Source organism: Cynoglossus semilaevis, chromosome 8 (genome assembly GCF_000523025.1).
Source record: "Cynoglossus semilaevis isolate Cse_v1.0 chromosome 8, Cse_v1.0, whole genome shotgun sequence".
In the NCBI taxonomy this organism is placed as follows: Eukaryota; Metazoa; Chordata; class Actinopteri; order Pleuronectiformes; family Cynoglossidae; genus Cynoglossus; species Cynoglossus semilaevis.
In genome coordinates, this window is record NC_024314.1 from 21,407,447 (window position 1) to 21,419,310 (window position 11,864).

Consider the following 11,864-nt stretch of genomic DNA (forward strand, 5'->3'; position numbering starts at 1 on the left):
CACTCATTCACATTATCCGAACAAACGCAAAAAAGCAAACAAGTAATATTTACAACTAAAAAATATATTTAACATACACATAAAAAATTGTATTTTAAATGACAGTGACATGTTTGGAGTTCTGTTTTCATTCAAAATGCCAAGATTCAGGTTAAAGACAATCTCTTTTTAGAATCATTTTTTAAATTAAAATATCAAAGGGTTTTTTTTCTTTAAATTTAAATTTTCAATTACAAAAAGTTAAACCCTGAATCGTCACACCAATGTTTATCTGACGATACTAAATCAGGGCAATAAAGCACTGTTTCAAAATGCAACAGGAAAGAAGACAGACAATGTTACGCCACGCTGACGCTGTAGACGTCGTGACGAACCAGGAAGTAAACAACGAAGAGGAAAAAGAGAAGATGTTATGCGGTGTTGGCCGCCGCATAGAGCATATATTGCGGGTTTTCTACTTTTTAATGGCTAAATGAATCATGTGTTTGTGAGGACATGGGGGCAGCTAGAGGAAGGCTGAACCCTGGTAAGAATTATTAAGCGTTTAAAATGCCCCTCCGGAGGCAGCCATACTGATATGTAGCTTTGCGTCTTTAAACACCGCTTCGACGTTACATTACAGTTCTTGTCTATGATGCTTCCTTATGTACTTAAGTTATTGTGTGTTTTCGCTCACTAATTTCAGATTTGGCTATGTTAGCCATCAGGTCTTCAGAGGAGGAGACCGCAGAGATAATGGAGGACATGGACACCTCAGACCCAGACTGGAGCTGGTTCTACTTGGCTGAATGTGGAGTGTGGCACATGTTCGAGGTAGACCACAGAACATGACAGCTTCAGCATCACACAGTGCTTGTCGTCTGTCTATCCTACTGCTAAAGTCTATGGCTTCCTTTAGATTGGAAACTTATTTGTTGTTCAAAAAATCAACCAAAAGAGCATCACATTTGCAGGAAGTGCATTTGAAACATAAAACGAAATTATACATTAAATATATATATAGTTTTCCCACCCACATGTTATATTTGGTGTTGGTGTTTTGAGGCAGGTAGGTTGGTAAACAGCATCTCAGTGTGGAAAAATAATGCCTTTAAAACTTTTTACAGATCTGAAATTTTTGCTCAAACTTTAGTTATTCCTGCAATCAATTGTTAAAGATGTATTCAGAGCCAAAAGGTCTGTACTTTTGGTGGATACAAGTAGCCTACATTAAATTAAGGGGTATTTACTTTTTGGCATTATTAAATACTAAATACCAAAAATTCCAAGTTTCTATTGGTTTTTGATACGAGGTGCATAATTTATATATACTAATGAGGGTTTATGGTGAGTTTCATTGTTTTTTAGAAAACTGAAACTGAGAGTTGAATATCTGAGTGTGTAACAGTCTGCTCCTTGGCTCCTTTCATCAGGTCATGCCTTTTTTCCTTCAAACTGCTCAACCACTTCCACCTATATACTGTATACAGCTGCACTCACTTAACTAATCCTGGCCTGGTTGTGCTGCTACTTTCTATACCCGTGACAATAACTGCATATCTAAATTATTTTTTAAGGACTTACTAGTGAATAATCTTTTCAGTTTTCCACTGTTTCTCTGTGATTTCTGCGGCAGATTGACCCCAGTGCTGCATGTTCTGTCACCTGTGCTCAGATTGAGCAGTGCTACAACAGAAACCAGAGAGGTGTGATGGAGTTCCGCACTGCCAAGTACACATACAGGCTGGACTTTTCAGGTATGAGGGAGAAAATATTACATTTTTTTTCCACAGAAGATCTGGAGCCTCTCTGCTGTAATCTTAAACAACTTTCTTTCCAGTCATGCGACAGATCAATGTCACTACCGGAAAGCAGCGGCCAATTAAGCGTTCCCTCCACTCTGCCACTGGCTTTAGGTAATTTTTTTTTTTTCAACATAACGCCAGAAACTACAGAGTAAGGTCTTTTGAAAATAAGATGATACTCTTTGACACCAAAGATCAGGTTTCAAACATCTGCAAAGCTCAGAACGTCTATGAATTAAAACCTTGTGATTATTCCTAAAGATAAACTCTTACCTGTCTGAGATAAGACATAGCACAAATAATGCCTTGTCTTTCTTTAATAATCTGCCTTTTACTTATTTTGTCAGATTTATCTGTGATAATCTAGCTCTACCTGTGCCCTGTCACTGGGAGAGAATCAACACAGATGAACCCTATCAGGTAAAAAATAATAATAATAATAACTAAAAGACGTTAAAATGCCTTGTATAAACCAAACATTCTCACTGTGCATTTACTGATTTTCTTTGGTAGCTCATCCAGCTTAAAAGAGACACGTATGAGTTTAAAGAAGTGGCCAGACTGTATGATCGAACAATGAACCATCCAATCAAATCTATCCAGAGAATTCAGAACATGGACTTATGGGAATTTTTCTGCAGGTATATAACAATTGTGGGCATAGTGCATTGTATCTGCAGTCGAGATTTGAGCGCCTATTATTTTTGGTTTAATTTAGCTACACGGTAAATGGTTAAAAGCAAACCAATAGTTCCGCAGTGTGGTGCAGTGCGTTGTGCGTCATATCTCGGTTCTTCTCTAAGGAAGAAAACACAGTTGCGAAAAGTCAAGCGCATGATGGATATCGAGGAGCGAATGCTGTTCCACGGCACGGGACACAGCAACATACAAGCAATATGTACATTCAACTTTGACTGGCGGCTGACGGGAAGCCATGGAGACCTGTATGGAAAAGGTAGAAAACATGTCAATTGTTGCTGCTTTGTGCTGTTGAAAACTACTGTTCCAGCCTCCCTCGCATTTCCTTCTCTCTTCTCAGGAAGCTATTTTGCACGGGACGCCATTTACTCCAGTAAGTTCTGCCACACCACGGGAAAACACAACAACACGCTGCAGAGGCACGGACTCGCACCACCAATATTTGCCAGCGATCCTCCCTACAAGACAATGTTTTTGGCCAGAGTGCTGGTTGGGGAATACACACAAGGTCAGTCTATGTACTGCAGACCACCCTCTAAGGACGCCAGCTTCACTAACTTTTACGACAGCTGTGTGGACGATATTGCCAATCCAAAGATTTACGTCATTTTTGACAGCAATCAGATTTATCCTGAGTATCTCATCGAGTTTTACTGACAGCAAGTAGAATCCCAGGATCAGCAATATCAACGATGCAGAGTGGGGGAATGGGGTAACATGAAAGAGTAGCAATTAAAGGTACCCTTGTTGCTTTTTTTTTTGTAGTTGGATCCAGTGCCTAACTGGAGTTAGAGCCATCTGAAGTGCCTTTAGAGAAAAGTGGAATTTCACAAGAACAATTTGGAATATTTTATGTCCAATTTGTGTTCTGTACTGTTTCTTTAAATACCAATGGCTTCAATGGGAAGATTTGAGGAGTTTGGGTCGAGTACTCAAATGTCCAAGTGAAAGTCAAAACAAATCTGTGGATTATGTAAAAGCATAAGTCATGGTCACGGCTTTAGTCAGAGAATGGTTGATTTCAAGTAGATTCCAAGTCACATGACAAGTGGAGCTGGAATTGTTGACCAGTTGAGTCCGGACTACTTTAGTACTCAAGGTTTCAAGTCACGCTCCAAGTAATGGAAGAGAAGACTGAGTCACGTCCCCCCAGTCAAGTGGAGTCCAGTAGGATTATTGGAGTTTTAGTCTGTGTCATCATTGACAAAGTCGCAGTCGAGTCAGAAATTCTGGACTTGACCATACTGATCACGTTTGTGTCTGTACATCAATTTATTTTTGATGACACGCAGACACTGTACGGACTGCATTTTCCAGTCCCCTCTGCAGCCACATACAAACGTTAGCTGAGGTTAAAGCAGCTCTTTTGCACATGATCCTGTTTGCATTTTACTAATTTCAACACTGTGGTCAACATCCGTGATTTTTTTTTTTGTTTTATTTAGGGCATGTTTTCCATTCAGAAAAAAAAAATACATTTCTACCTCCTTTACTTTTAACCTGGCATCTGTCTGTTCTTTCTGTCCTTTCTGAGAAAGGTTTTTGTAACTGTGTCACAGTGACATAAATTCCTGATGTCATGCACACTCGTCCTCCCACAGTAATACTGTACGTATTTATGTCAGAGATGCCAATGAGATTTGGTAACAAAGTGCAAGCCTCAGCATTTCGGTGCGTGGCATCTCCCCGGGGGTAAACTGACTGAAATGCGTGGCATCTCCCCGGGGGTAAACTGTATCTCTTTGCACCTTTGTAAATGTATAAATTCAAAATAATTGTACCTAGCACGTGTATAGTACTGTAATGTAAAATATCAGCACAGTGTAATGTTGTTTTCTTGTCTGTATTTGTTGTGTTCTATGTATGATTGTGTCTTTGTGTGACTTTCAGCAGCTGGAATTTAAAAATATATATAATAATGATAATTATATGCTGTCAACGTGCCAAAAATACTACTAAACAGTTCTGGCATCATTTGAAAATCGAATGTTTGTAACTACAGCTGTGTCGGAGTGAATGCAGGAATGTGTGAGGCTTAATGTGTATCTGTAACATGTACATGTTTGAGCCAATAAACCTTAAAGTAAACACATTAGTGATTTATGGTGTATTTGAGTTTTCTAAGATCACAAACAAGGAATATTAAAAATTCCTGCGTTTATCATATAAAACCCTCTTCCCATTAGCTAAATTAAAATAAATATAGAAAAAATATTTGATAATATTAAGCTATTTGGTCAAAAATTGCAGACTATATTAATCATTTTTCAGAAAAAGAATCAAAAATGCCCTCATAGTAGCCAATTGCATATGAAAATAACCAGGAAATGGATGGATATTTGTTAAAACACTGGCAAACATTCCAAATAATGCCAATTATTTGCCAACAGGAAGTCACATACTTATATTAACATCAGACTGACTCATTAAAAATATAATCTATATCGGTACCAACTATTTTCCGAACCAATTTTATATTAGGAAAAAATAAATGGTGTCTTTAACAAATCCGCCAGCAGAAGTCGCTGTTGACTCAGAAAACGTTTATTTCCTTAGCATTGGTGAGGTCGCTGTTGGTGTCAAATATATGGTTTCATTTTGCTAAACATGCGTCACGTTGATCTTTTGAATGAATGTAGAACTTTTTGTCTGGCAGGTTGTAAACTATTCAAACAACAATACTGTAAACAACGATTGTGTGGGCTTTCTACAAACACATGCTGCTTCTCTTGAGGTTCTTTCATTTATTAATTTTTTCGGTGTTTCAACTCAAACTATTAATATTTCTATTTATTTATGTATATAATATGACATTTAGTTCCCGACTACCTAAAGAGTTCAGTTTAATCATTTCAGTATGAGCTCTCTGTTGGATTCAAGTGGTATAATTTGATATGCTGATGACGACAAACTCTTCTGTGCCTTATAAAATGACCTGAAAACTGTCCAGTAAAAATCTCACCAGTGAAGGAGTTTCTGTGCGTTCCATTATATTTACCTTATAAAACCATATGTCACATAAAAGAAACCACCTTAACCACACACTGTTGCAGTTTTTCCAAATGGGCTTTAGTTAGCATCTTTTCATCCTCCTTAATCGCCCAAATGACTTTTGCACACACACGTACACACACACACAAAAACACATGTTATATCCACAGTGAAGGTTTTGTGTATGTGGCCTTTTTTTTATTGGTATAATATTGTTAGTTATGTGTAGACAGAACTGTTTTCCAAAGTCGGGGTTGTAGTTTTCAGTTGACACTTTGGATTATTTCATTAGCTCTGAGGGCGGTATGCATACATTCTGGGGCTGTATCCAACAGATGGTATTGTAAGTAAGTCACATACTGTATGCTCTTTGTAGCATTGCAGTACATTTGCTTTTTTTAAAACTGTGTACGGTTGTCTACTGTGGTCCTGATGGTGATGTGTGAAAGTTGTTTTTAGTGTTTATGTGAAGGAATGTCCAGTCAGCCAGGTTTTAGTTGTGCTTATATTAATATTGTAACATGTTTTTGCTGCAGCTGCTGTGATGTGATTGTAAAGTCTGATAACAGATGTATTTGTATCACAACTGTCCTCATTTAAAGATATTGCCGTTCATAGAAAATGACTTCTTATAATAAACTGAAGACACACGTTAGATGTTTGGCACAGCTCAGAGCAAAAATCACTTTTATTAATGTGGAAAATGTTTCACTTTTTTCTTTAAAAAACACGGCACATTTCAAGCTACACTTTATCTATAACTTAACCAAAAGTCACAACCATTGCAGAAACACCATCGTAAGAATGTCTTTCTCTCCGTCCGTCTGCGTCGCAAACCCGGTCTGCGACAGAAATCAAAACCCTGACGTCCCTGAGCAGAGAGAAACATCACACAATACTTAGAAAAATGATGTGATTTACAAGATGGCGATATGAAGGGTGTGGGGACCTGGAGTGTCAACGGCTGGGAAATGATAACAGTAAAACGGCACAGTGTTGTAGGTGTTCACATAAAAAAATAACAGTGATAATAAATTAAAGTTGAATGAAACATCTTCATTTGATACAAGGAAAACAGACACGACAGTGACAAAGGCTCTTCTCTATCATGGCACAGCAGGCATGGGTAGTCAGTCCAGGTTTTTGGCACAGCTGGGGATTTTATCTATGGTTTAGCTCCAATTACAAGACATTTAGTGGCAACTTTGACCTTAGCATTGTATTCCTAATAGAATCAATCCTTATTGACATCTTCAAAACTGTGCAAACAAAATAAATACGTTTTGTTATTCCTCCTTTTTTAAATTAAGCGCTTCATTTTGAAGGGAATAATTCAGATTTTTTTTTTTTTTCCTAAAACCTTTGACTCAATCAATACATTCTTGAATTTGAAATAATTGACCTTTTTTTAACATTTAACCATCAGGATATGAAATATTGTACAAAAACAATGTTAGTTGTAGTAGTTCGAGTCAACATACAGCACCGTTGCTGAAATGCTGTTTCCCAGTACATCCCAGTGGATCCAAAACCCCAGGTCGTCCTGCACAAGTATGGCGGACCAAGCATTGTGGACCAGAACCTCCAGACATGGACCACATGATCTAGGGACTCGTCTTTTTCCCAGTTTTCTGTCCTCGAGATCTTTTCTTCATCATTTACAGACGAGTGCAACAATTGTCACTTAAAAACGTCTCTCCTCTGCTTAGTCCTAAGTCCCTGCTTGTCCATGATGTTCCACAGCTTCCGCAGGTTCGACTGAGTGATGACATCGTCAGGTTTAAGCTGTAATGCACGTAGGTAGTTCGCCTCTGCTTCAGAAAGTTTTCCATTCAGGTGAAGGATGGCACCGAGGTTCATCAGAGCGGCTGGATACTGGAAGAGGGAAGAAATGGTTTAATTTGTAGGATTACTGTTTTTGTTCACATTAAGGGTTATGGTTGTCTTTAGTTTAGTTTTTCTAAGTGGTTTTGAGATTACTTGGAGATATACACTGTAATTTACAGACATAAACCTTAAAAGTAACTTATTAAAGGCTAAAAGTAAGACATCAATTTAACCATAGCTATAAATAATCCAAATTGTACGCACAGGTTTAACCAGAATGAGCTGAATTTGTTTCTTAAAAATAACGTAATACATTTACAAAATACCTAGGTCGTTGGGCAGATTATGAATTAAAACAATATGTACAAGTTAAGACAGAGACATAGATCAAGATTAGTCTATAAACTCAGTGTTTTCTGTATCAGTGTTCTGCATCAAAACCAAAAACAGCTAAATTGTCCTTTGGCGACCAAACATTTTTACTTCTATTTTCATTTCTTTTCTTTTCTTTTCATTTGACAAAATTTCCAGTCCACTAGTTGTTGCTGGGGGGCGTTAATTGGCGGTGCACAATCAACACCGTAGAATGACGTGAGCAGAGTTGCTCTTCGCCTTTGGTCTAAGCTTGTAAGTATTAAAAGTTTAATTTTATTTAGTTGATATTAAGCGGAAATGTGATGGGAACTGTTTGTAACTTGATTACCATAAACATTAATAACTTAAATTGTGTTAACATTTTATTCCAGTTAAAAACTGTTGACGTGTTTCCTAATTTGCATACAGCTTCACCGGCTGCTGTGAGTCACTGATTGGAGTCACTGCTGCTCTTCAACAGGTATTTTTTGTCGTTAGTTTTTGGTATTTCAATTCTTGTCGTTATGTAAGTTTAGTTTCACAATTAACCATGTAACAAAAGCGAACTAATTATTTAAATGCAAACACTTGCGGTAATTTCGTTTTAATTAAATGCAAACGATACACTTTTTGAACCATAAAAAAGTGTTCGATAAAAAGAGTGTTCGGTAAATTAGATTGACCGAAACTAAGAAAAAAACAAAAAACAATGTGCCTGAATTAATCTTACGTTTTACAAAAAGCAATTGGTACCACCAATGTGCCTGAATTAATCTTACGTTTTTTAGTATGGCGTAGAGTACGCGTTACATTATCCTACACCTTATACGTATGTGGCGTAGAGTACGCTTTACATTATCCTACACCTTATACGTATGTAAACAATTAACAAAAACAGCTTCAACCTTTTAATATTTAACCTACTAAAGTTGAATTTAGTAATTGACCCGTCAGACATTTTTCTGGAAGTAAATATTATGTAATTCAAATTAATACCAGCAGAGGGTGCACATCAACTACATCATTTTTGCTATTATAAACATGTTTAGGTTATGTTTACATCTTTTTAAGCTTTTTAAAGTAAAACATTTTCACTCAAAAATGAAAAATGACAATCAGTTCTACTCTTTATTTAAATTACTTTTCCTGCATTGGATGAAATGTCTTGTACAAAACAATCTTCTAACCTTGAAAGTTGCACCAGTTTGAGAGAAAATGAGAAACTCCAGGTCATAAACAAGACTCCCAACAAACCATAACTAACAAAGGCAGCCAGATCTCATCCTCAAAGTCATCAGCACATCACCCCTCCCTCCACCCCCCCAGGTTTGGCTGTTTTCCCAGTGTGGAGCAGGGTAGAGAGGGTGAGTGGGGGCTGTGGACTCTTTGCTTCATGACATACAGTTAGCAGCTTGGCAACAGCCTCGCGCATTTCTGCACAAACACAACTGCTCATTTCTTCCTAACCCTGTGGAGTCTTCGCCCTCCACAATCAGCCTGTGGAAACACTGCAGCATTAAAATACAAGCTGTGGGACTCAGTGGGACATGTTTGGAATACGTCCAGCCCTGGAAGTTGAAGAAATTAATGCTGTTTTACACTGTAGTAGGCCATAATTTTTAACTATACTCAACAGTGAACTGAAGCTGAATAAATCAAAGAGTATTTATTGTGACAATAAATATAACATCAGTATAAGGAGTCTTAAAATATGAAAACTGTACAGTACTACAGTATTAGTAGTGTGGTCACATGTTCTTTGTCTTCCTTTGTCATGTTCAGGTCACACAATACCACCACGGTGATGAAGTACATGCAGATTTCCTTCATGGTTTCCAGGTAAAATATTTTTTTATTTTTCAGAAACTTATTTAGGTGAATGTCTCTTAGCTCCTATGTTAGTCTCGGCTCCTATTTGGTTTATCATCTTATTTGGCTTTGGCTTGACTAAGCTCTGGTTTGTCCTAACTTGGGGCTATTTCAGATTAGCAAATTGGGTAAAATTTCTAGTTGTATTTGGCTAGCTGTTTTCAGCAAATTATTTATGCTACTTTGTTTCGAGTATCTTGGAGCTAATTTCTGGCTAGCCTTGTGGTTTTTAAAAAATATATACTTCTTAAATTCTTCAAACCTTTGTCTATTTTTTTAACTTTCATTTGTTTTATGTTGCTGATTTGAGTTATCTTTTGGTAAATTATACACTAGTTTACTGGGTTTTTTTTTCTTTTGAGATTTCTGTATTTTTATATTTATTTATTGTGACAATGGAGAACATTTGTCCTTGCATATCTTCTTAGCTAAATTAAAAAAATTGGGGGAAGGTCATGGTGACATAGACACAAAGCTTGAATATTTTTCATGCCTAGGAGAACCAAAGACACGAGTGCTGCTCTGTAGACGAAACGTTAATGTCATTAAACTGGCAAAAACTTCTCAAAAATATTGTCACTACTACAGCACTACATATATTGCAAAAAACTAGGGGCATAACAGTTGGTGGAACCAGATGTTTGTTGCAGCCACTGGGCACAGAGCCCAGAGGGAGGACATGATATGTTTGGGTGTTTGAGTTCATTTGACAGAACTACGGTGTGAAGCAGACAGACAGCGCTGGCTAACAGAGTGAGACAGTAAAACATTAATAACTCCGTAGAAGAACACGCAGATGAAAACCTAAACCTCACAGAGCAACATGACAAATGAGTGCAGGAAGCAGCTCCTCAGCCTCGTCGAACTACACACAGAGGTTACTGTGACTCTCAGACATGACTGATTAACACCAGTAATGAAATACGGCACAAAAGCCCTCCAACTTCCTCTGCAGCATCTGTTGACTCCCATTATATAAATGTCTCATAAAGCTGTGTTTCCTACTCCATGGTGACAGTTGAAGCTGCAAAACACTGAAGTTGTCTCTTTGGAGAGGATTTTCTGATTGTTTAAGCAGTTTGAAGTGTGGGCTCCAGCCGTGACCTCTGCACAGCTTCCATATTAAATTGAACCGTGGCCAGACATAACAGACCTACGACATAATGTCAGAATCTTGGTAAATATGTAGTAACACTGTAAATTTAGAGAATTTAGAGTGCAGACTACAGTGTGTATGTGTGTGTTTGAGTGCATTTCCATGTGTGTGAAGTGCTAACAGGCCCACCAGCTTACTTACATCTGGCCTGAGGCTGGCTGCTCGCTCGTACTGTTTCTCCGCTGCCTCGTTTCGACTGGCCTGTCTGGAGAACATGAACAACAAAAACAAAGTAAAGGAAACAAAAAAACATCACTTGATGACCCGCCCTATGGATTTTTACAAAGATATTAAAGATATATAGTTTGTAAATTAAAATATAACGCAGTACAGTAAAAGCAAAATTAGCAGGACATTGTTAAAAGCTGAGAAAAAAAATAGGAGACACTGTCTCACAGTCTTACTGTAGCTGTTTTAACTTCAGGTAAAGTAGCTAATTGCTATACAAAAATGCTCAATTTTGAAGATGGACCTGAGCCTGATGGAAGCTAAGCTTTTAGACTGTAATAATGTGTGCAGGTTGACATATTACCTGGCTCATTTCAACCTAACACTTGGCTATTTTTTTAACTTAACATAGTTAAGTTAAGTTGTCTCGTGGCCCATTTCCATTCATTTTGTCCAACTCTATCCTACAGTTGTGTAACCTCCAGCTTGGCTAACAATGTAATTAATCATGTAAAAAAAACAAAACGGTTTTATTTTAAATATATTTTAATTCCAGCTAATGAAAATAATGTGTTATGACTTATTGTTATTAATGTCCAAAACGGTTTTATTTTAAATATATTATTTTAATTCCAGCTAATGAAAATGATGTGTTATGACTTATTGTTATTAATGTTAAGCTTGGTTTGGTTTGGATTAGGTCCTATAGTCTCAGTAGTAAAAAGAAAAAATGTTATTACAGTTTCATAACAGAACAGACTGATTCACTCTGACGTTTTCACACGAACACCTGAGTCAAACCCAGCTCTCCCCCCTTTCTTTAACCCACTGTGGTGTTGCTGTTATAATAAAACCCTGGTGAGCAGTAATGACTTTCCCAGATATGTAGAGTGAGTAAGAATGACGGCACGTTACTGCAGTGTTTCCTCTCAGTTGTTGGGAGTAAAGGCCCAGTGTTTTCTGTTACCCTTTAAGACTCTTAAGCGCGTGTTCACGTGTTGGCCAAACTTTAAGAG

At 37.4% G+C, this 11,864-nt stretch overlaps 2 protein-coding genes across 6 annotated transcripts in view; one reads left to right on the plus strand and one right to left on the minus strand.

Annotated features, from left to right (window-relative positions):
* The first annotated feature begins 334 nt into the window (after positions 1-334).
* Positions 335-4,175, plus strand: parp11 (poly(ADP-ribose) polymerase family member 11). Of its 5 annotated transcripts, XM_008315658.3 has the most exons (8): positions 337-526; positions 686-813; positions 1,616-1,736; positions 1,820-1,895; positions 2,132-2,204; positions 2,298-2,425; positions 2,588-2,739; positions 2,824-3,140. In XM_008315658.3, the coding sequence occupies exons 1-8, from the start codon at positions 496-498 to the stop codon at positions 3,138-3,140; spliced, it is 1,026 nt and encodes a 341-aa protein (XP_008313880.1). In that variant the 5' UTR covers positions 337-495. The 5 variants fall into 5 exon arrangements, with proteins under 5 accessions (XP_024913261.1, XP_008313880.1, XP_024913260.1 ...); XM_025057493.1 differs by having other exon boundaries at positions 335-526; positions 701-813; positions 2,588-4,175; XM_025057492.1 differs by having other exon boundaries at positions 2,588-4,175.
* A 1,956-nt stretch (positions 4,176-6,131) lies between these two features.
* The window catches only part of LOC103382774 (transmembrane and TPR repeat-containing protein 2), a 54,865-nt gene continuing 49,132 nt past the window's right edge, over positions 6,132-11,864 (minus strand). The window contains exons 10-11 of the mRNA XM_025057139.1: positions 10,822-10,881; positions 6,132-7,349 (exon numbers count right to left, since the gene is read on the minus strand). Of these exons, the coding sequence (XP_024912907.1) occupies positions 7,155-7,349; positions 10,822-10,881 (255 nt within the window). The 3' untranslated portion in view covers positions 6,132-7,154. The remainder of the gene's footprint in view (positions 7,350-10,821; positions 10,882-11,864) is intronic.

What these genes read in the sequence shown, in the direction of transcription:
- parp11 (XM_025057492.1), top strand. Translation starts at nt 496, where the DNA reads ATGGGGGCAGCTAGAGGAAGGCTGAACCCTG. An exon ending in ACACAGATGAACCCTATCAG is followed by an intron (nt 2,205 to 2,297) that starts GTAAAAAATAAT and finishes TTTCTTTGGTAG; the next exon opens with CTCATCCAGCTTAAAAGAGA. An exon ending in TTATGGGAATTTTTCTGCAG is followed by an intron (nt 2,426 to 2,587) that starts GTATATAACAAT and finishes TTCTTCTCTAAG; the next exon opens with GAAGAAAACACAGTTGCGAA.